The sequence below is a fragment of the Sapajus apella genome, unplaced genomic scaffold (genome assembly GCF_009761245.1).
Source record: "Sapajus apella isolate SASKATOON/1434 unplaced genomic scaffold, GSC_monkey_1.0 scaffold77, whole genome shotgun sequence".
Lineage (NCBI taxonomy): Eukaryota > Metazoa > Chordata > Mammalia > Primates > Cebidae > Sapajus > Sapajus apella.
In genome coordinates this window covers 4,772,963-4,795,044 of record NW_022437017.1, presented here as the reverse complement: position 1 = coordinate 4,795,044, position 22,082 = coordinate 4,772,963, and the positions used below count along the sequence as shown (strand labels likewise).

The window sequence follows — 22,082 nt, the reverse complement described above, 5'->3', positions numbered from 1 at the left end:
TTGTTCCCCTCTAAGCATTTTACCGATGAGGAAACTGAGGCAGTGAGAGGCGATGGACCTTGCTTGAGGTCACAGAGCTAGTGATTGGCAGAGTGGATTCAGAACCCAGGCTCATCTGATTGCAAAGCCTGTTTTCCTTCACCCCTGTACTGTGTAACAGTGACAAGAATCCTACTGGCAATAGCAATAAAAATCCACAAGTTTTGACTTGTCATTAATGACAACCACAAAACAATAATAACAATGCGTTCATCTGTGAGGTCCAAACCCACATCCTAGAATCCTGGGAACGAAGGATTCCCTCCAGCCACACTGTGGCAATGCTCATTTGCATAGACTCTCTAATTTGTATGCATATAATTATCTGCCCTCCCTCCCCCCTCCCCCTCAAGCCCCCTGTTTTTTATGCTCCCAACTGGCTTGGTGGGCTGTCACTGTCTCCTGGGTGTGTCTAATAAGGGTGTCTTGTGGGATGTAGCCTCCACTTCCTCAGGAATTGGGGATTGGACAGGAAGGCAGATCCAGGCACGAGGTCTCTGGTTGCCCCCCCATTTCCTCCATGGACTTGGGCCAACTGAGTTCAGGTTCCTCATCTGTAACATGACCTCCATCCATGGGTCATTACCTCCATCCCTCCGCCTCTAGGAGCCACCATCTGTTGCTGATGGCTGCTCCCCATCCGACTCTTCCCCTTCCCTGTGAGGCTCTTTGGGCCTGACACTTCCACCCCATCCTTCTTCAAATTTCTTCCCCTAAGAACTAGACAGATCCAGGTACAGTGATTTGCCATTTATTTCAAAGACCAGTGGTCATGAGGCCCAGGGTTATAAACGAAGTCTGGTCCTCACCCCAAGATGTGTTAGTCTGGGCTGGGGAGGATCCTCAGGCTGTGTGTATATGTGTGCAGTGTTGTGTGTTTGTCATTGTGATGTGTGTGTGTGTGCAATGTTGTGTGTTTGCCATTGTGATGTTTTGTAATGTGTGTTTGTCACTGTGATGTGTGTGTGTAATGTGTGTTTGCCATTGTGATGTCATGTGTGTGTGTATGCGTGTGTTACCAGGTCTGACTATAACTTGGCATGTCTGTGTCTGACATAACGAGTATTAATTACCAAGTGTGACGGTGACACCTCTGGGGGTGGCTGTGTGGCTGGGCTATAGTCTGAGTTTTGTGTGGTTGTGTTATAACATGCACACAGCGCTGCGGCTGTCTGTGATGCTGTCTGTGACTTCCACGTGATGGTGCGGTTGTGCATGAATCTGGCCCTTTGCGTGTGTGAGTCTATAATTGTGAAAGAGTGGCTATTTCACAGCTGTGTGACAGATTTCGTGGGATGCCATAGGTGTGATGGTATAGTCATTCTTTCTTTCTTCCTTTCCATTAGCTTTGTGCCAGGCCCCGGGCTGCATGCCGAGGACAGAGCTGTGGTGTCCCAGTGGGATGTCTATGATTGGCAGTGATGAAATCAGCCATGCTGGTAGCATTTACACCATGGAAATTGGCAAACATTACAACGCTATTCCTCTTGCAGGACAGCTGGTTGTTAAACATTTATGAGTATATTGCTGTGCCCATGCCTCTGAGTGTAACTCTTTGTGACCAGGCTGAGGTGTGGCCACAAATCTGTGGGTGGGATCTGAGTATGTGACTCTGACTGTAGGTGGGGTGAGGCTGGGCTGAGTCCTGATGACCAGTCTTCCACCCACCCTGTCCGTGCTCATGAGAGTGGGGAAGTGGAGAACGTTTTCCACCCACAGCCAAGTCCCTGGAATCCCAAGTCCTATTTTCTTCTGAATCAAAAGCATAAATACCCACCCCTCACCCCTTCTTCCTGAATATCAGGCAAATCAACTTTACCCAAAGTTTGGGGGCTCACAGACCCCAGGTCTCTGGGTCTTTGACTTAGTATTGTCCGTGGCAGGGTCTGCAGTCTGCACGGGTGTTCTGAAGGTGCCTCCTGGGTCCTCAGCTCTAGAGATGTCTGAGTTTTTGGTCCCTGGCAGTGCCCACTGAGCTTTCTGCCTTTGAGTTTTGGGGTGACCTCGAAGACCTGAGTTTTCTTTTTTTTCTTTTTTTAAGATGAAGTCTCTATCTGTTGCCCAGGTTGGAGTGCACTGATGAAATCTTGGCTCACTGCAGCCTCCACCTCCCAGGTTCAGGCAAAATTCTCCTGTTTCAGCCTCCCGAGTAGCTGGGATTACAGGCAGCACAACCATGTTCGGCTAAGTTTTGTATTTTTAGTAGAGATGGGGTTTCGCCATCTTGCCCAGACTGGTCTGAACTCCAAACCCCAGGTGATCCTGAGTGCTGGGATTACAGGCATCGGCCACCATGCCCGGCCTCTGCTTCCTGAGTTTTCTGTCTCCTGAGGCACCTTCTGAGGCCTCCCTGTCAGACCCCTGTCCAAGGCACGATGCTCCTTCCTTCACACCATGAAGGCCCCGAAGTAAGACCGGGTGCCATCGCGGAGTCGGACCAGGCGCTCATCCAGCACACGGACGACCACCTCCTCCCCAGCCTCCAGGTGTATCACACCACCCAGGAAGCTGCTGTCCCACCAGACGCGGGAGCTGCTGGTCGCCTGTCCGCAGGGTGACTGCTGGCTGACCAGCAGCTCCAGCTCCTCGGGATAGCGGGGTGTGCGCTTGTAGAGGCCGTGGGTGATGGTGCTGGCCAGGCCCCGTGGACAGCCTACGCCGCCCAGCTGCACCTTGGAGTAGATATAGTAGTAGCCAGCCTTGGTGGCCACCAGGGCTCCATTGCGGTAGCTGAGGCCCCTCAGGAAGGCCAGGCCCAGCTGGGTCTCCCATAGCAACGGACCCCCACTGCCTGTCAAGCTGGAGTTGGCCCCTGGTGGGAGAGAGAGAGAGAGACAAAGGCAGCGGTGGTCCGCACGTCTTACTTTTTTTTTTTTTTTTTTTTTTTTTAAGATGAAGTCTCACTCTGTTGCCCAGGCTGGAGTGCAGTGGTGTGATCACGGCTCACTGCAACCTCCACCTCCCGGGTTCAAGCAATTCTCCTGCCTCTGCCTCCCGAGTAGCTGGGACTACAGGCACGTGCCACCACGCCCAGCTAATTTTTGTAGTTTTAGTAAAGACAGGGTTTCATCATGTTGGCCAGGATGGTCTTGATCTCTTGACCTTGTGATCCACCTGCCTTGGCCTCCCAAAGTGCTGGGATTACAGGAGTGAGCCAGTGTGCCTGGCCTCATGTGTCTTACTCTTGCTGTGTAACTCCAAGCCAGTCACCACTAGTCTATGTGTGTGTGTGTTTGTGTTTGTAGAGGTGGGGTCTTGCAATGTTGCCCAGGCTGGTCTCAGATTCCTGGGCTCAGCCGATCCTCTTGCTTCAGGCTCCCAAGTGCAGGGATCACAGGCATGAGCCACCCTGCCTGGTCTGTTTGTATGTATTAATTCACTTTATCCCTGCTTTGCACATGAGGGAAACTGAGGCACGGGGAAGCAAATTAACTCACTTAGTCTACATCTCAACTCTTTGCATCCCCCTTTTGCAGGTGGGGAAAGTGAGGCATGGAACCATGAAGTGACTTGTCAAAAGTGTCAAAACTTAGCTGGGTGTGGTGGCTCACCCCTATAATGCCAGCACTTTGGGAGGCCAAGGCGGGAAGATCCCTTGAGCCCAGGAGTTGGAGATGAGGCAACATAGGGAGACCCCGTCTCTACAAAAAACAAAAAAATTAGCAGGGCATGGTGGCAGGCACCTATAGTCCCAGCTGCTGGGGAAGCTGAGGTGGGAAGATTGCTTACACCTGGCAAATTGAGGGTGTAGTGAGCCATGATAGTGCCACACCAGCCTGAGTGACAGAGTGAGACCCTGTCTCAAAAAAAAAAGAAAGAAAGAAAAAGAAAAAAAGGTTGCAAAACCAAGAAACCAAGGCAGCATCTCGTACCCTCTGTGTGCCTCAGTTTCCCTTTCTGTAGAATAGACATATTAATAGCGCCTGCTTAGAATGTAATAAATTAATACTTAGAAAGCAGATCACAGCACATAACGTGGCATAAGCACTATATGAGGGTTCAGTAAATAGATAAAACTAGGCCAGGTGTGGTAGCTCACGTCTGTAATCCCAGCACCTTGGAAGGCCAAGGCGGGTGGATCGCCTGAGGTCAGGAGTTCGAAACCAGCCTGGCCAACATGGCAAAACCCTGTCTCTACTAAAAATACAAAAATTAGCTGGGTGTGGTGGTGCATGCCCATAGTCCCAGCTACTTGGGAGGCTTAGGCAGGAGAAATCGCTTGAACCCGGGAATCGGAGATTGCAGTGAGCCGAGACCATGCCACTTCACTCTGGCCTGTGCAACAGAGTGAGACTCTGTCTCAAAAAATAAATAAAAATAATGAATAATAAATAAACTAGAAATACATATCACTTGCAGCCTGTGTTCTGAGCAACCCTGTGAGTAAATAAGGAATGAATAAATGAATGCACTGATAGCATTCATTCATTCATGCATGGTGTTTATCTGGTCTTCCTGGGACACCCTGACCCCTGCCCCATGCCAGGATCCAGGGTCCCCCTCACCTGTAAGATGTGCGGCTGGGTTGACCTGGTGAGACCTTCGTTCTGGGGAAAGAGAGCCAGAGGTAAGAGACAAAGACAGCGGAAGTCAAAGCCAGCCTCCTAAAGGGTCATCACATCTACCTCCTGGAGTCAACCCCACCCCTTCCGGAGTAACCCACACTTCTGCTTCTCAAGCTTGGGGGAGGGGCACCTGTGAGGATTTGGTCAGTTGTGCAAATCACATTGGGCAATTGACTGAGGGGTGGGGTAGCGTGGGAATCATCTCACCTTCTTTCCGGGGACCAAAACCCTGACTCACCTTGTATCAGCTGCTCCCAGGAGCCTGCACCTCCGTCCTGAAAATGCAGAAGGAGCCCGAAGTGAGAACTGGCAGTGGGGCCACACCCTTGCATAGCCACGCGGCTATGAGACACGAGGACCATAGCCACCAACCCACCCTCAGACACGTACACAGGGCCACATGCACTCACTTGCACACACACACACCCTGCCCAGCAGCCTCATAACCACTTGGTGCCTCAGTTTCCCTCTATGTAAATTGGGTTACGAACAGTGTCTGCTTGGCATTTAATGAATTAATATATGTAAAACATTATTACAGTACTTGGCACATAGTATGCGCTAGAGAAGGGTTTCATAGGCCAGGCATGGTGGCTCACACCTGTAATCCCAGCACTTTAGGAGGCCAAGGCGGGAAGATTACCTGAAGTCAGGAGTTTGAGACCAGCCTGGCCAACATGGTAAAACCCTGTTTCTGCTAAAAGTACAAAAATTAGCTGGGTGTGTTGGTGCATGCCTGTAATCCCAGCTGCTCTGGAGGCTGAGGCAGGAGAATCGCTTGAACCCGGGAGGCGGAGGTTGCAGTGAGCTGAGATTGTGCCATTTCACTCCAGTCTGGGTGACAGAGTGACACTCTGTCTCAAAAAAATAAATAAATAAAAAGAGAGAAGGGTTTAGTAAATAAGTAACATTGTCCAGCGTGGTGGCTTACATCTGTAATCCCAGCATTCTGGGAGGCCAAAGTGGGAGGATCACTTGAGGCCAGGAGTTCAAGACCGGCCTGGGCAATACAGCAAGACCTGGTCTCTACAAAAAATTTTAAAAATTAGCCGGGCATGCTGTGGTGTGCCTGTAGTCCCAGCTACTCATGAGGCTGGGGCAGGAGGCTTGCTTGAGCCCAGGAGCTCGAGGCTGCAGTGAGCTATGATCATGCCACTGCACTCCAGCCCAGGCAGCACAGTGAGACCCTGTTTCTAAGATAAATAAATATGTAATTAAATGAATAAGTAATATTTAAAATACATGGATGAGGCCAGGTGTGGTGGCTCACACCTGTAATCCCAGGACTTTGGGAAGCTGAGGCAGGTGGATCACTTGAGGTCAGGAGTTCAAGACCAACCTGGCCAACATGGTGAAACCCCATCTCTACTAAAAATACACAATTAGCCTGGCCGCAGTGTCAGATGCCTGTAATCCCAGCTACCACTCAGGAGGCTGAGGCAGGAGAATCGCTCCAACCTGGGAGACGGGGTTGTAGTGAGCCAAGATTGCACCACTGCACTGCAGCCTGGGTGATGGGAGAGAAATCCTGTCTAAAAAAAAAAATAAGCAGACAAGGGATATGGCGGGACACCACCCTTAGAATATAGCACCGGACACAGGGCACAGACCTCAACATCGACATGATACTGAAAAGACACACGTGGCTTCAGATACGTGGACACGTGGTTTGTGGTTTAGGATCCATGTGCGTCTATAGACACAGAGACCCAGAGACAGAGACTCACAACACAAATACACCAGCTGTAGATGGGTGGGTGTGTGGACGTGTGGGTACATGCACATACGTCCACATGGGTATGTGGACACGAATGTGTGGCCACTGGATCCAGATCCGGGACACAAAAAGGGCCAAACCTGTATGGATACGGTATTGGGCACACGCAGACCCACAGGCAAGGCACATAGACAGGCAGACACATCCACGGCCAACTGGAAGCAGCTTGAGAGATTCCCACAGATGGAGGCTGGGCGCAGTGGCTCACACCTGTAATCCCAGCACTTTGGGAGGCCGAGGCGGGTGGATCACAAGTTCAGAGTTCAAGACCAGCCTGGTCAAGATGGTGAAAATACAAAAAAATACAAAAAAATTAGTCGGTTGTGATGGTGCGCGCCTGTCATCTCAGCTCGGGAGGCTGAGGCAGAGAATCGCTGGAACCCGAGAGGCAGAGGTTGCGGTGAGCCGAGATCACGCCACTGCACTCTAGCCTGGGCGACAGAGTGAGACTCCATCTCAAAAGAGAGAGAGAGAGAGAGAGAGAGAGAGAGATTCTCACAGATGGAAATGGTTAGAGAATTAATGACAGTCGCAGCAACAGGAATAAGTACAGAAAAATGCATGTGTGTGTGCACAGGGGTGTGCCTAGCGATGTTGGGGTGTCAGTTCCGACAGGTAGAGCAGGCACCATCTGGCACCACACGCTATAGCATACTTCTTCATGCTCTAGGAAGAGACTGCCCTTATTCTGTAGATGAGAAAGCTGAGGTTTGGAGAGGTGAATTCACTTGTCCGGGGATAACAGCAGCAATCGGTCAAGCCAGCTGTTCTCAGCCTGTGCCCTGTCCTGCGCAGGCACACACACACACACACACACACACAGACACGCAGTGACCCACAGTGACACAGGAGACCCTCCCTGCCCTGCCTCCACCAACCGTCAGCCCCCAGGCTCCACTCACAGGCAGGCGGGTGACCATCTCTCCCAGACGCCAGTGCAGCTGCAGCAGGAACCAGCCTTGGACGGCCAGCCCAGCCCCCATCAGCGACACCAAGACACCCAGACCCACCGGGGCTGGCCTGCATGAAAGTCTTCGGCGGGTTTGTCCCAGTCTTGTGAACGGGATGTCCGTCTGTCCGTCCACCACAAACACCGAGGGCCGCACCACACTCTCCTCCATGCCCAAGGTGCCCAGAGCGGGGCTGGCACGTCTGGGTCCTTCAACCTCAGAGGAAACCAGAATTGCTCAACACTCCTGGGCTGTGCACGCTGAGGACAGGCACCCAGGGGCCGCTTTTAGAGCTGGGGATCAGCCCCACCCCTTTCCCCACTCACCCTCTTCTTCTTCCTGTCCCCCCGCCCCCGGTCGCCCCGGGCCTCTGCCCTGTCTCACTGTCACTCACACAGACTCTCACACTTTCCAGAGCCTTCTGAAAATGTGACTCAGGTGGGAAGTGCAGTGGGGAGCTCCCAGCTTTCCCTTCTTGGACACATCACTTGGGGCCACGAAATATTTACTGAGGACTTCCCGTGTGTGCCACGCACTGCTCTAGGTGTGGGGGATGCAGCAGTGAACGAGTGACAAGGGCCCCTGCTCCAATGGTGGGCCTCTTCTGTTGGGGTCGGAGAGGCGAGAAACCTCATAAACAAGAAAATAATATGTTGTGGGTTTTTTTTCTTTTTTTTTGAGATAGAGCCTCACTCTGTCACCCAGACTGGAGTGCAGTGACATGATCTCAGCTCACTACAACCTCCACCTCCTGGGTTCAAGTGATTCTCCTGCCTCAGCCTCCCAAGTAGCTGGGACTACAGATGCCCCCAACCACATCCGGCTCCTTTTTGTATTTTTAGTAGAAATGGAGTTTCATCATGTTGGTCAGGCTGGGCTTGACCTCCTGACCTCAAGTGATCTGCCTGCCTCAGCCTCCCAAAGTGCTGGGATTACAGACGTGAGCTGCCACACCCGGCTTTCTGTTGTGGTTTGATGTGAAAAGTGCAGTGAAAAGTGCGAAAGCAGAATGAAGGCGTGGATGTGTGCTCTGTGTGTGCGTGTGTCTGTGTGTGTGCCTGAGTCAGCATGCACGTGTGAGGTGTGTGCATGTGGGTTTGTGTGTTCATTTGTGTGCATGCAAGTTTGTATTGTGCACACATGTGTGCAGGTGCATGCCTGTGTATGCATACATGTGCTGGCGTGTACATGTGCGTGGATCTGCAGGCAGGTGCATGCATACGTGTGTGGTGCATCTGTGTGCATGTGTTTTGTGTACATACATGCATGTGCACATGTGTGCATGTATGTACATGCATTGTACGTGCAAATGGGCGTGCATGTGTGTGCTGTGTGCATGTGTGTGCATGTGTGTATCTGTGCACTGGCGTGTGTGTGTGTGTGCGTGCACGCGCAGGTGTGTGCATATGTGTGGAGAGGTCCATGTATGATAAATAAGTGAGGTCCAGGCGGGTTAGGTTGGCAGAGATGAGTGGTGACCACCAAAGTCATTTTCTCTCTCTGCTCCAGTGACCCAGATCCCAGAGAGTGTGCATGCATTCATGTGTGGATTTTAAACATTGGAACTCATAGTCCAGTGTTAGAACAACTGTTCACCCAGTAAACCAAGCCTAAGACCTGGGAGTCCCTCCCTCTGTCTTGTCCCCACATTCTACTCTGCGGCAAGTCCTGTTCACTCAAGCTCCAAGCCAGATCTCAAATCCCATGGCCGGTTTCCATCCCTGCTGCTATCACCCTAGCTCAGTGCTGTGAATTGAATGTTCGTGTCTGCCCCTCCCCCCGCCAACCTCCAATGTATATGTTGAAGCCCTAATCCCCAATGTGATGGTGCTAGGTGATGGGGCCTCTGGGAGGTAACCAGGTCATGGCGTCGGAGCCCCGTGATGGGATCTGCACCAAAATAGGAAGAGACAGGAGATGTTCACTCTCTCCTTCATGTGAAGATGCAGCAAGAAGGTGGCTGTCTGGAAACCAGGAAGAGAGCCCTCACCAGAACCTTACCCTGCTCTTGGATTTCCAGCCTCTAGAACTATGATACATAAACGCTTGTCATTCACGCCATGCAGTCAATGGTATCTTGTTACAGCGCCCCAAGCTGACTGAGACACTAAGGTACCCTCATGTCTCGCTTTAGCTGTTGCGGTAGCTTCCTCATTAGGTGCCTAGATGTCCTGCTTCACCTGTGGCTGCTTTAAAATTCATGTTTTACCCTCTAGCTAGTGCAAGCTCACTTACTTACTTATTTGATTTTGTTTTCTTGGGGTAAAAGTCACATATCAAAACGATTTAAAAATTAGTAACTCAGTCAGGCCCGGTGGCTCATGCCTGTAATCCCAGTACTTTGGGAGGCCGAGGTGGGCGGATCACCTCAGGTTGGGAGCTCGAGACCAGCCTGACCGACATGGAGAAACCCAGTCTCTACTAAAAATACAAAAATTATCTGGGTATGGTGGCGCATGCCTGTAATCCCAGCTACTCGGGAGCCTCAGGCAGGAGAATCGCTTGAACTTGGGAGGTGGAATTTGCAGTGAGCCGAGATCATGCCATTGCACTCCAGCCTGGGCAACAAGAGCAAAACTCTGTCTCAACAAAATAAAATAAAATAAAATAGTAACTCAGCTGGGCGTGATGGCTCATTCCTGTAATTCCAGTGTGTGGTGGTGGCCACCTACTTGCTGGAGTCTCCTCTGTGGACAACTGCTGTGCACTGAGTGGGGGATTCTCCTGCTGAATTGCTGGGTGAATTGCAGAGATGGGAGCTAGGCTCTCTGGAGAGAAAAATTCTCTGGGATATGAGTCACTGGAGCAGAGATGGAAACTGACTTTGGTGGTCACCTGTCATCACTGCTAACCCGACTTTCCTGGCCCTCCAGGCCACACGCCTCAGATGGGTCACTCTTTATCCAGAGAATGTCTCCAGTGACTGGGAGCAAAGCCTGCCCGCCATCCCAGATGGCCCATCCTAAGCAAACAGGATATTGCAGGCTGGAAATTTCCTCTTTCGTTTGTTTGCTTGTTTGATTGATTGAGACAGGGTCTTGCTCTGCTGCCCAGGCTGGAGTGTAGTGATACAATCACAGCTCATTGCAGCCTTCACCTCCTGAGCTCAAGCCATCCACCTCGGCCTCCTAAGTAGCTGGGACCACAGGCATTCACCATTATATCTGGCTAATTAAAAAACAAAGTTTGTATATTAGATTCTGGGTCCCTCATCCTCCCACCTTGGCCTCCCAAAGTTCTGGGATTTCAGGTATGAGCCACTGTGACTGGATCCCTCCCTTCCTCCCTCCCTCCCTCCCTCCCTCCCTTTCTTTCTTTCTTTCTTGTCACCCAAGCTGGAGCACAGTGGTGTCATCTTGCCTCACTGCAACCTCTGCCTCCTGGGTTCCAGAAATTTTCCTGCCCCAGCCTCCTGAGTAGCTGGATTACAGGCATGCACCACCACGCCCAGCTAATTTTTGTATTTTTAGTACAGACGGGGTTTCACCATGTTGGCCAGGCTAGACTCAAACTCCTGACCTCAGGTGATCTGCCCTCCTCGGCCTCCCAAAGTGCTGGAATTATAGGTTTGAGCCACTGCGCCTGGCTTCTGTATTGTTTCATAAGTATCTTGGCAATATCCTTGATTTTACCTCTTGACTCTGAAAGCTAAAAACACTTCTCTGGCCCTTTATAGATAAAGCTTGCTGCCAGCTTGCCCCTGGGCTCAGGCTAAGACATCAAGTGACCTTCACTAGGGCCTCTGGGCTTGGGCCCCTGTGCTTTTGCTCACTCTGCCGCGGCAGACGTCTTGGGTCTTTCTTTGCACTTCCTCTTCCTGCTGGTGGGAACCATCTTCTCCAGATCTCCAAAGCCAGTTCCCCCTGGTCATCTGCATCTTGACTCAAAAAACTTCTCCTCACAGGAGCCCTTCCTGTATTGATCAGGTGTCTCCCAAGAGACAGAATCAATAGAAGACAGACAGATAGAGATAGAAATAGAGACCTATAGGCTGGACGTGGTGGCTCACGCCTGTAGTCCCAATACTTCGGGAGGCTGAGGCATGTGGATCACCTGAGGTCGGGAGTTCGAGACCAGCCTGGCCAATATGGTGAAACCCTGTCTCTATTAAAAATAAAAAAATAAAATAAATAAAAAATTAGCTGGGTGTGCTGGCACACTCCTGTAATCCCAGCTACTCGGGAGGCTGAAGCGAGAATCACTTGAACCTGGGGGGCGGAAGTTGCAATGAGCTGAGATTGTGCCATTACACTCCAGCCTGGGCAATAGTGTGAGACTGCGTCTCAAAAAAAAAAAAAAAAAATGCCAGGCACAGTTGGTCTTGCTTGTAATTCCAGCACTTTGGGAGGCTGCAGCAGGCAGATCACCTGAGGTTTGGAGTTTGAGACCAGCCTGACCAACATGGAGAAACCCAGTCTCTACTAAAAATACAAAGAATTAGCTGGGTGTGGTGGTGCATGCTTGTAATTCCAGCTACTCGGGAGGCTGACGCAGGAGAATCATTTGAACCTGGAAGGAGGAGGCTGCAGTGAGCCGAGATCACACCATTGCACTCCCACCTGGGCAAAGAGAGCAAAACTCTGTCTCAAAAAAAAAAAACAAAACAAAACTATAGAAACAGACATAGATACAGAAAGCTAGAGAGAGACACGAGACAGAGATACAAAGATGGAGAGAGAGAAACAGAGAAGAATAGCATCAGAGAGATCGCAACACATTTAACTCAAGGAATTAGCTCACACGATCATGGCTGGCAAGTCTGAAATCCACAGGACAAGCCAGTTATGCTGGAGGCTCAGGTAAGAGGTGATACTGCGGTCTTAAAGGCTGGAAACTCAGGCAGAATTTCTAGGTCACAACCTTAAGGCAGAATTCCTTCTGCAGGAAACTTTGGTGTTTACTCCTCAGACCTTCTGCTGATCAGATGCGGCCCACTCACATTACCAAGGCTCATCTCCTGTACTGAAAGTCAGCTGTGGTTGTTGATGTGAATCCCATCTGAAAAATATCTTTCTAGCCAGGTGTTGTGGATCACACCTGTAATCCCCGCACTTAGGGAGGCAGAGTGGGGAGGATTGTCTGAGCCCAGGAGTTTGAGACCTGCCTGGGCAATATAGTGAGACCCTGTGGGAAGTAGAAAAGGTCCTTTTTTAAGTTTCCTTTCTTGCTAAAGAATAAGCGTGCTAATAATTTTGTTAAGCCCTGTCCTCTGTAGCTATTAGACATGCCATGCTTACAGGCACTTAGTACATTCTATGTCCTTGTACTTTAACCAAGATGTCTGTGCTGGATGTGCTCACAGGCATGTCCCAGCTCTCCATTGCTTTTACCTGTTTAGAAAAGTTTTAATTATTAGCCAATCGGGTTTTAGTTTAGATTGTGAGGTCTAGCTTCAGCCAATGGGGATCAGACACAGCAGTAAGGACAACCCCAGGTGCATAAGGGATAAATTTGTCTGCTTTTCCTTTGTTCATTGTACTCTCGTGCCATGATGGCTAGGGAGGGTACACTTCCTGCAGTCCAGGAAGTAAAAATTGTGTTGCTGAAAGATCCTTTGTTTCAGTGCTAATTTTTCTTTGTGGCACCGAGCATCTATTTCCAACAGACCCCATTCTCAACAAAAAGGAAAGAAAAAAATGACAAAAAATAAAGAAATATAACATACATTTCTAGCAACATTTAGACTAGTGTTTTACAGACAACTGGTCACCTCGCCTAGCTATGTTATCCCATACATTAGCTCTCATGCCACTCAAGCTAAGTGATCTTCTTAACTGCTGGACCTACTGCGTGGGTGAACGTTTCTTTCTGGACATCCTCACTGTCCAAAATCCATTCCACAATGCCTTCCTTTCTAGGGGACAGTGGGGAGGATGGAGTCTTGCTCTGTGGCCAGTCTGGAGTGCAGTGGTGCCATCTCAGCTCACTGAAACCTTTGCCTCCTGGGTCCAAGTGATTCCCCTGCCTCAGCTTCCCAAGTAGCTGGGATTACAGGTGCCTGCCACCATGCCCAGCTAATTTTTTGTATTTTTGGTAGAGACGAGGTTTTGCCATGTTGGCCAGTCTGGTCTCGAACTCCTGACCTCAAGTGATCCACCCGCCTCAGCCTCCCAAAGTGCTGAGCTTACAAGCATGAGCCACCGCACCTGGCCCCATACTGTCTTCAAGTGTTCTTTCCTGCTCCCCCTTTTAGAATGTAAGAATTATAAGACCCTATCTGCACCATTCGCAGCCTCAGGTGATACGTTTTAGCTCAAAATAAAAGCAAACACAAAACTCATATGTTGAAGAAATGAATCAAATGGATCCCAGACAGGAGAAAGGGGGAGTGAAGTCTGGGCGCAGTGGCTCATGCCTGTAATCCCAGCACTTTGGGAGGCAGGGGCAAGTGGATCACTTGAGGTCAGGAGTTCGAGATCAGCCCCTGGCCAACATGGTAAAACCCTGTCTCTACTAAAGATACAAAAAATTTAACTGGGCATGGTGGCACACGCCTGTAATCTCAGCTACTTGGGAGGCTGAGGCAGGAGAATTGCTTGAACCTGGGAGGCGGAGGTTGCAGTGAGCCGAGATCACACCACTGCATGCTAGCCTGGGGGACAGAACAAGTCTCTGTCTCAAAAACAAACAACAACAACAACAAAACAAAGAAAAAAGAAAAAAAAAGAATGGAGGAATGAAAAAGAAAAGAAATGAGAAGAAGGATGTGAAGTAGAGTGGCAGGCTTGGCAGATGTCGGCTGGGTTACCCAGTACCCAGTGAGTTATGAGGCTTTGGCATTTGGGAGCTGGATGGAGCAGAGTGGGTGTGCATCCATTTCCCCTGTACCCTTGGAGTTGGTGGGTGGAGGGGGGTCTTAGGGAAAAGAGGCTGTGCAGGGGTGACTTTCAGGCTCAGTGGGGGTTTCGTGATGACTTGGTGCAGAGCTGGGAGGCTGCATCCCACCCTCCATACACACACCCTCCCAGTCTCCAAGGGACAAGAGGTGCAGCAAGAGGAGGTGCTTGGGGCTCCAGTTCCCCTCAGCAAATGTGTCCCCACTCCCCACACCCAAGGCTGCGGCTCCCCACACAGTGCTGGTGATGCTGTGACCACAAAGCCCCACACTCCCTCCCTGCCTGCTGACTCACGTCTTCCCTTCCCTGGAGCTCCAGCCGGAAATGCTGCCCTGGTGGCCAGCCCCCACCCCCGCCACTGTCCCCTCTCGTGTACAGTTACCAGACACAGCTCAACCTGATGCATTGACTCCTCGCTCAGGCCCATCTAGAAACGGGGTCTGGGAGAGTGAGGTGAGGCTGGAGGAGGGAGGTGGGATGCGAAGGGGGACAGGTGGGGATGCAGGTGGGAGGGCAGAGCAGGACTGCAGGTTGATGGTGTTGGTGAAGCTACAGGGATAGATGCAGAAGGAGGGGCAGGTAACGAATTTTTGCAAAATCATAACTGAGGAAATTATGACAGTGAAAGAAATCAGACCTAATTGACTCCATCTTGCTTCTAACCTTTTTTTTTTTTTCAAATTATTATTATTTTTTGAGACAAAGTCTCGCTCTGTCACCCAGACTGGAGTGCAGTGGCACGATCTTGGCTCCCTCCAACAACCGCCTCCTGGGTTCAAGCCATTCTCCTGCCTCAGCCTCCCGAGTAGCTGGGACTACAGGAGCCCACCAACACGCCCGGCTAATTTTTGTATTTTTTTAGTAGAGATGGGATTTCACCATATTGGTCAGGCTGGTCTCAAACTCCTGACCTTGTGATCCACCTGCCTTGGCCTCCCAAAGAGTTGGGATTACAGGCATGAGCCACTGCATCTGGCCCACCAAACTATCTTTAAAAACTCTGATCCCCAAATGCTTGGGGAGACTGATTTGAGTAATAAGAAAACTCTGGCCTCCCGCACAGCCAGCTCTGCGTGAATTGCCCTTTCTCCGTTGCAATCCCCCTGTTTGATAAATCGGCTCTGTCTAGGCAGTGGACAAAGCGAACCCACTGGGTGGTTACGGCAAGAAGACAGATAAATCTACAGGTGAGAATGCTGGCAAGAACACAAGAAAATATCTAGAAAAGCATGCAGGTAAAGATGCAGGTGAAGACTCAGATGAGGACGCAGAGAAAATACAGTTGCTGAAGAGGATGCAGTTGCAAAGAAATAGGTGAGAATATAGGTAAGAATGTTGTGAAGGTAAAGATACAGGTAGGCTTACAGACAGAGATGTAGGTGTTGGGGCCAGGTGAGGAAGCCAAAAACAGAAACGAAAAAACCCTGGCCGGGCACGATGGCTCACGCCTGTAATCCTAGCACTTTTGGAGGCCAAGGTGGGAGGATCACCTGAGATCAGGAGTTCGAGACCAGGCTGGCTGACATGGTGAAACACCATCTCTAATAAAAATACAAAAATTAGCCAGGCATGGTGACACGTGACTGTAATCTCAGGTACTTGGGAGGCTGAGGCAGGAAAATCAATTGAACCCAGGTGGCAGAGGTTGCAATGAGCCAAGATTATGCCATTGCATTCCAGCCTGGGCGACAAGAACGAAACTTCGCCTGAAAAAACCCACAAAATCAAAACAACAAAACCAACAACAGCATAAACCCATACGTGGATAGAGCTGAGGGTGCAGATGAGCGAACCGGTAAAGATTCAGATGAAAATATCGGTAAGATTGGGAGCAGGGAGAACATTAGGAAAAAAATGAGTGAATGCATCCTGGGCTTATACCTAGGTGATGGGGGGGCTGGGTGTGGTGGCTCACACCTGTAAGCCAACCACTTTGGGAGGCCAAGGTGGGCAGATCACTTGAGATCAGGAGTTCGAGACCAGCCTGGCCAACATGGTGAAATCCATTCTCTACTAAATATACAAAAATTAGCTGGGCAAGGTGGCAGGCAACTGTAATCCCAGTTACTTAGTAGGCTGAGGCAGGAGAATCACTTGAACCCGGGAGGCGGAGGTTGCAGTGAGCCAAGATCACGGCACTGCACTCCAGCCTGGGCGACAGAGCGAGACTCCATTCCCACCCCACCAAAAAAAGAAGACAGTGTGGAATGGATTTTGAAAAAAAAAGAAAAGAAAGGAAAAGAAAATATTGGTAAAATTAACAGGTGAGGATACAGGTAAGCAAAGAGGTGAGAACTCAGGCGAAGGGGCTGTGAGCTACCGGTGAGTGTACAGGTGAGTATGCAGGCAAAATGGAGGTGAGATGCAGGTTCACTTCATGCTACCTGCAGGACAGGCAGGTCCATGCTTCTTGGATAAAGAAGTCAGCACACTCGCAGGTGAACGCCAGGAGAGAATGCAGTGGGAACAGGTGAGGTTTCAAGTAGGATGGAGCTGAGCTGCAGGTGGATTGCAGCCTCTTGCTCTCTGGCAAAGAACTCCAGACGCGTGAAATATAACAAGCTTTATTGGGAGTGGGGGAATGGGGGTGTGGTCAGTTGGGGCACCCATAGACAACCATGTTCTCCGTGAAGGAGCCCAGTTCCTGGCATTGTTTCTGGTTCTCTTCGTCTTGGCATTCGTCGTCCTCCGGCCAGTGCTCCACCCAAGTGTCCTTCCCGATGATATAGCTGAGGCTGGAGGGGAGGAATAGCAGGTCAGGAAGGGGCGTGGTGTGGGCGGGGCATAGGGCGGGGGCAAATGGTGTGGGCGTGGCATGGGCGTGGTGGTTGCGCCTGCGTGCGCAGGACAGCACTCACTTGGGTTTCTCTCCCCAGAAGTCGGAGGAGAGGCCCCACATGAGGTAGAGTTTCCCTTTCTCCAGGTTCAGGGCTTCTCTGCACTTGATGGGGCTGATGAATGTGCGCTGCTGTCCAACCTGCACCTCATCCGTGCCTGGAGTGGTGGGCAGAGGGAAGAAGCTGAGCCATGGGCAGGAAGTCAGGGAGCCCCCCCACCCCCGGGCAGCGTGCTGAGGCTGACCTGACTTGATGATCTGCTCAATGGCCATGATGTACTCGTCAAAGTCATTGGACAGCTGGATCTTGACCAGTCGGGTCTTGTACACTGTGGGGGACAGGTGGACAGTGTGGGTCGTGGTCTAGGTTGACCATGAGGGGCACTCTGGTTTGCAAGTGCACCGGGGCATGTGGCTCTCTCCCCCAAGCAGAAAGTTGGAGAATCACAGCCAGTCACACTATGGCACACCCCTCATTACACACACAAGCATAGAGGGTCACGTGCATGCACACAGGCCCAGCCACCTATAAAGTGTAGTAATGTACTATGTACACGAGGCAATGACAGCTACTCATATGCACACAACACTACAGCCTCATGGCCATGAGCATAACCAGCCACAATCACAGCACACAAAGCCACAACCACTGCGGTCATACACGCAACTTCAGGTGTCCACAACCACAGCCTCACATAACCATGGCCACACACAACTACAACCTCACAGCCACACTGCACACAACCACACTCACCTTTTCTCACATACGCATACTCCTAGTCACGGTTCCCCACACAGTAACGGCCCCTCACAACACATGCACACACACACACCACAGTCACCCACAGCCACAGCCTGAAGCCACACCATGACAACCATACCTACTACCCACCATACAGGTAGACACACACAGCCACATGAGTGACCCCCACCCCCCCACTCACCATAGTCCACTCCTGGCTCGCAGGCCTTGTCCAGCCTTTCCTCCTGGGTGACCTTGTCTCCTGACTTTTGCATGAAGCAATTCTCTGTAGGGTGGGGGCGGAGAAAGGGTCTAAGTCCCACTCCTCATCTGGGCCTACTGCCCATGGGTGTGGCCAGCTCTGGGAGCCTACCCCTCTTGGTATCTCCCCTGGATATGGCCCCTGGAGGGGGGTCCCTGGCCATGGGATGGACGACCTAGGGAAGTGTGGCTTGCTCAGGCCCACCTGTTCCTGGCTCCAGGGAACTCACCCTCAGCACAGCGGCACAGTTCATCCCGGCAGAGCTTGTCCAGCTTTCCATCCTCCTTTTCTGGGTGGTAGAACCGTGTACAGCTTTCCTCTGCAGGTGGACGTGACGCGGAGGAGATCAGGGGATAAGGGCCTCCCTCCCAAGACCACGCCTGGGAGGTCCAGATCCCCAGTTCTCAGTCTACAGATCTGGAGATGCCAGGTCTTCAAACCCTCAGCTCCCTTGGACCCCCAGACCCCCTCTACTTTCTGATCTTTGGGATTCTCAGACCCAGCTCACAGACACCTGGGACCCTCAGACCCCAAATTCATACATTCCTGGGACACTCAGATCTCCCACCGTCATATCCCTGGAATCTTTAGACCCTTATTTTCAGACTGCCTCCCCAACTCACATATACCCAGGTCCCTGAGACTCCTGGATCCATCAGACCCCCAACTCTCAGATCCCTAGAACCAACTCATAGATCCTTGTGACCCTCAGACCCCTGGGACCTTCAGACAATGAATCCTGAAATCCCTGGACTCCTTAGAACTTCATTCTCAGATCCCCTCAGAACCTCAACTCATAGATCCTTGGGACCTTCAAACTCGTGGGACCTTCAGACTACTAATCCTCAAATTCCTGGACTCCTTAGAGCTTCATTCTCAGATCCCCACAACTCATATATACCTGGGACTCTCCAGCCCCCGGAACCATTAGACCCCAGGCCCTAGGTTGGCTGCTCACCCAGGTTGTAATAGGCGTAAACCTTGACCGCACCAGGCTGGATAAGCTCTATGTTAAAATACTGGTGAACTTTGAAAGACAGACAGTCTTCCTCGGAGTGTGAGACCTGAGGGGGAGGAGGGGCTTGGTCAGTGGGGTGATGTAGGAGGGATTAGGTCCCGCGAGCTGGGGCAGTGATGGAGAAATTGAATGAGTCGAGGAGGAAGTGGTGAAGATAAATGAGCAATTCACCAAATCCATTTACTTTTCTTCCTAGGCTCACAGCTAGACTACATTTCTCAGCTCCTCTTCCAATTAGGTGTGGCCAGGTGGCTGAACTCTGGCCAATGAATTGCTATCTATGACCATAAAAACAACCCATGCACAATCTTCTTTTCATCTATAGTGAACAAATCCTACAGAGAACTACAAAAGATCCTAAGGATTGCAGAGCCCCAGGATGGAAGGTGCTTCGATCCCTGAGTGACTACATGGAGCATAGGGACCCCTCCTTACCTCCCATGCCAACTGGACTTTACATGAGTGAGAAATACAAGTCTGTTGTGTTAAGATCCCATATTCTTAGGGGTTTTGTTTTAGTAGCTAGTGTTACTTAAACTGACTAAAATGGGATTGAGGGGCCCTGTGGGTATCAGGAGTTAGCAGGGAGGATAGGGGATAGGAGAATGGGAAGAAATAGAGAAGGGAGAGGGGAAAGCCCCAATCCTGGTAGAGATAAAAGAGTAAGAGAATACCAGATGGACAGAAAATAACAGAAGAGAGGGCAGGTGTGGTGGCTCATGCCTGGAATCCCAGCCCTTTAGGAGGCTGAGGCAGGAGGATTGCTTGAGGCCAGTAGTTTGAAACCAACTTGAGCAACATATCAAGACCCCCATCTCTACAAAAAATAAAACAATCAGCTGGATACTTACACAGAATATTTATGAAGAAACAAGAACAAAAATTTAGCTGGGGCCAGGCACCGGGGGCTCATGCCTGTAATCCCAGTACTTCAAGAGGCTGAGGTGGGAGGATCACTTGAGCTTGGGAGGTTAAAACCAGCCTGGGCATTATAGTGGGTCCCCATAGCTACAAACTTTTCTTTTTTTAAATTCACTGGGCATGGTTGCATGCACCTGTAACTCCAGCTACTCAGGAGGCAGAGGTGAGAGGATTATGTAGCCTGGGAGATCAAGGCTGCAGTGAAGAAAAAAAAAAAAAAAAAAGGCTGGGTAAAAAAGCATAATATTTATGAAAAAATAAACAAACAAAAAATTAGCTGGGTGCAGTGTTGTAGGCCTGTAGTCCCAGCTACTCAGGAGGCTGAGGCAGGAGGATCCCTTGAGCCAGAAATTTGACTTTGCAGTGAGCTAGTATCAAGACACTGCTCTCCAGCCTGGGTGATACAGCGAGACCCTGTCTCTTGAAAGAAAGAAAACAACAGAAGAGAGAAATAGATGCACAGAAAGAAACAACGCTCAGGATTGGGCTAGGGAACAAGGCGAGAGCTTTCTCTCTACAAAGCACTTAAAAAAAACCCAAAGGGGCTGTTTTTCAATGGTTTAACATGCCGATAAGAAGCCGAAGGAGCCAAATGGTCAGAAGATGAGATGCTTATAGAAGATACTGGGTTGACCCCCCTTATTTTACAAGCTCCTTCCCCTATCACCCAGCAGCACAGACCCTGTCTCCTCTAGCCTAGGGCTAGCCTGACCCAGAGACAAAAGCTGAAGAGAAAAGAAATGACCAGCCAGATAGAGGTCAAGGTGCCCATGGAAGCCTCCCAGGGGAGGATGATGCAGCCTTACCTTTTCCAGGTAGATGATGAGGGTGTTCCTATCGGAGAAGGCTTTGTCCAGCTCATACTTGGAGATGTATCTGTCAACGCCACTGGCCAGCTGGGGAAAGGTAAAGACTGTGAAAAATCCTTCCTGGACCCTTCTCTGCCTGCAGCCTCTTCCAGACAGACCCCAGGCTCCTTTCCACTTATCCCAGCTTCTGAGCCCTTCATACCTTCTTGAGGTCTTCTGTGTCTGGAGCGAAGCCAGTCATCATGGATATGTCCAGTATAGACATAGTGGCATCCTGGTCTCCCAGGTACCTGGATAGTGCAGAAAGAAGGATATTGGGTCCCAAGGTGGGGTCAGCCCCAAGGGTCTGGTCAGGCACTGAGACTTGCAATTCCCACGTAGCAGCACAGAGGGGCGTTACATTTTTTAGGAAACATTTCCCCAAAGGAAATAAAAGACATGGTAGTGTAACAGTCAAGGTGATTGATTAAGAGCTCAGACTCTGGACCCAACTGCATGGATTCAAATTCCAGCTCTAAATAACATTGGTTGCATTATTTGACCCCCTCCATGCATCAGTTCTAGAAAACAAAGGCAAGAATACAGACAACCCGCACTTGGCATGAATCAGTTAAATCACACTAGTACCCCAGTGACATGGTTCCCATTTCGGCATCTTGGTATATTGATCATGAGTAGCTGCATGAGGTATAGACTTTGCTGCTAACTCTTCAGTCTAGAAATCACTACATAAATAACAGATGAACATCATAATTGAGGGCCAGTTACTGTCACTCCCTTTGAAGTCCATCAGTGATTGGTCACTGAGCTTCTGCTATTCAATTTATGCACAGACAGCAAAGTGTGTAGTTATGTTGCCTCCCTGTCTCCAGGGGGCAAACTCCCATGAGATTTTACAACAATGTATCACCAAAAGAGGGAACTGGCCAACAAAGATACAAATGCAGTAAAGAAATGAAAAGCGATAATGCCAGAAGGGAACTTCAAAGAAGGCATGAATGGAGTTACAGAAGACTAGTAGACCTTGGGGATGTTGATAAGTGGCTAGAGCAACTCAGTGAAGGCAAATGTATTAGCACAAATGAGGAAGGTCCTGGGGACAAAAAGGATGAAGATGTCCGAGAAGAAGGGACATTATAGAATAAAAAGTCACTTTAAAGGAACTCTTGGAGGAATTTCATGATACGGAAAGCTCAAAGGATAACATATTGGAAGCTGATCCAAACTTAGAAAGGGGCAAGACAACGTATTAAGGCATAGAAAAGATATTTACTCCATGTTGTGAATTACACAAAGAGAAGAAGGCAAGCATTTTTTTAATGCCTTT

General features: G+C 50.2%; 2 protein-coding genes across 2 annotated transcripts in view; both read right to left on the bottom strand.

Moving 5' to 3' along the window:
- Positions 1-768: 768 nt before the first annotated feature.
- Positions 769-7,629, bottom strand: TNFSF14 (TNF superfamily member 14). The gene is made up of 4 exons (XM_032252072.1): positions 7,284-7,629; positions 4,843-4,879; positions 4,545-4,586; positions 769-2,851 (listed from the first exon to the last, which is right to left on the bottom strand). Exons 1-4 carry the CDS (start codon positions 7,500-7,502, stop codon positions 2,427-2,429), a joined length of 723 nt encoding a protein of 240 aa, XP_032107963.1. The 5' UTR covers positions 7,503-7,629; the 3' UTR covers positions 769-2,426.
- Positions 7,630-16,715: 9,086 nt separating this feature from the next.
- C3 (complement C3) overlaps positions 16,716-22,082 on the bottom strand; it is a 37,655-nt gene continuing 32,288 nt past the window's right edge. The window contains exons 34-41 of the mRNA XM_032252485.1: positions 20,958-21,045; positions 20,753-20,842; positions 18,966-19,071; positions 18,237-18,326; positions 17,948-18,031; positions 17,249-17,332; positions 17,026-17,161; positions 16,716-16,902 (exon numbers count right to left, since the gene is read on the bottom strand). Of these exons, the coding sequence (XP_032108376.1) occupies positions 16,761-16,902; positions 17,026-17,161; positions 17,249-17,332; positions 17,948-18,031; positions 18,237-18,326; positions 18,966-19,071; positions 20,753-20,842; positions 20,958-21,045 (820 nt within the window). The 3' untranslated portion in view covers positions 16,716-16,760. The remainder of the gene's footprint in view (positions 16,903-17,025; positions 17,162-17,248; positions 17,333-17,947; positions 18,032-18,236; positions 18,327-18,965; positions 19,072-20,752; positions 20,843-20,957; positions 21,046-22,082) is intronic.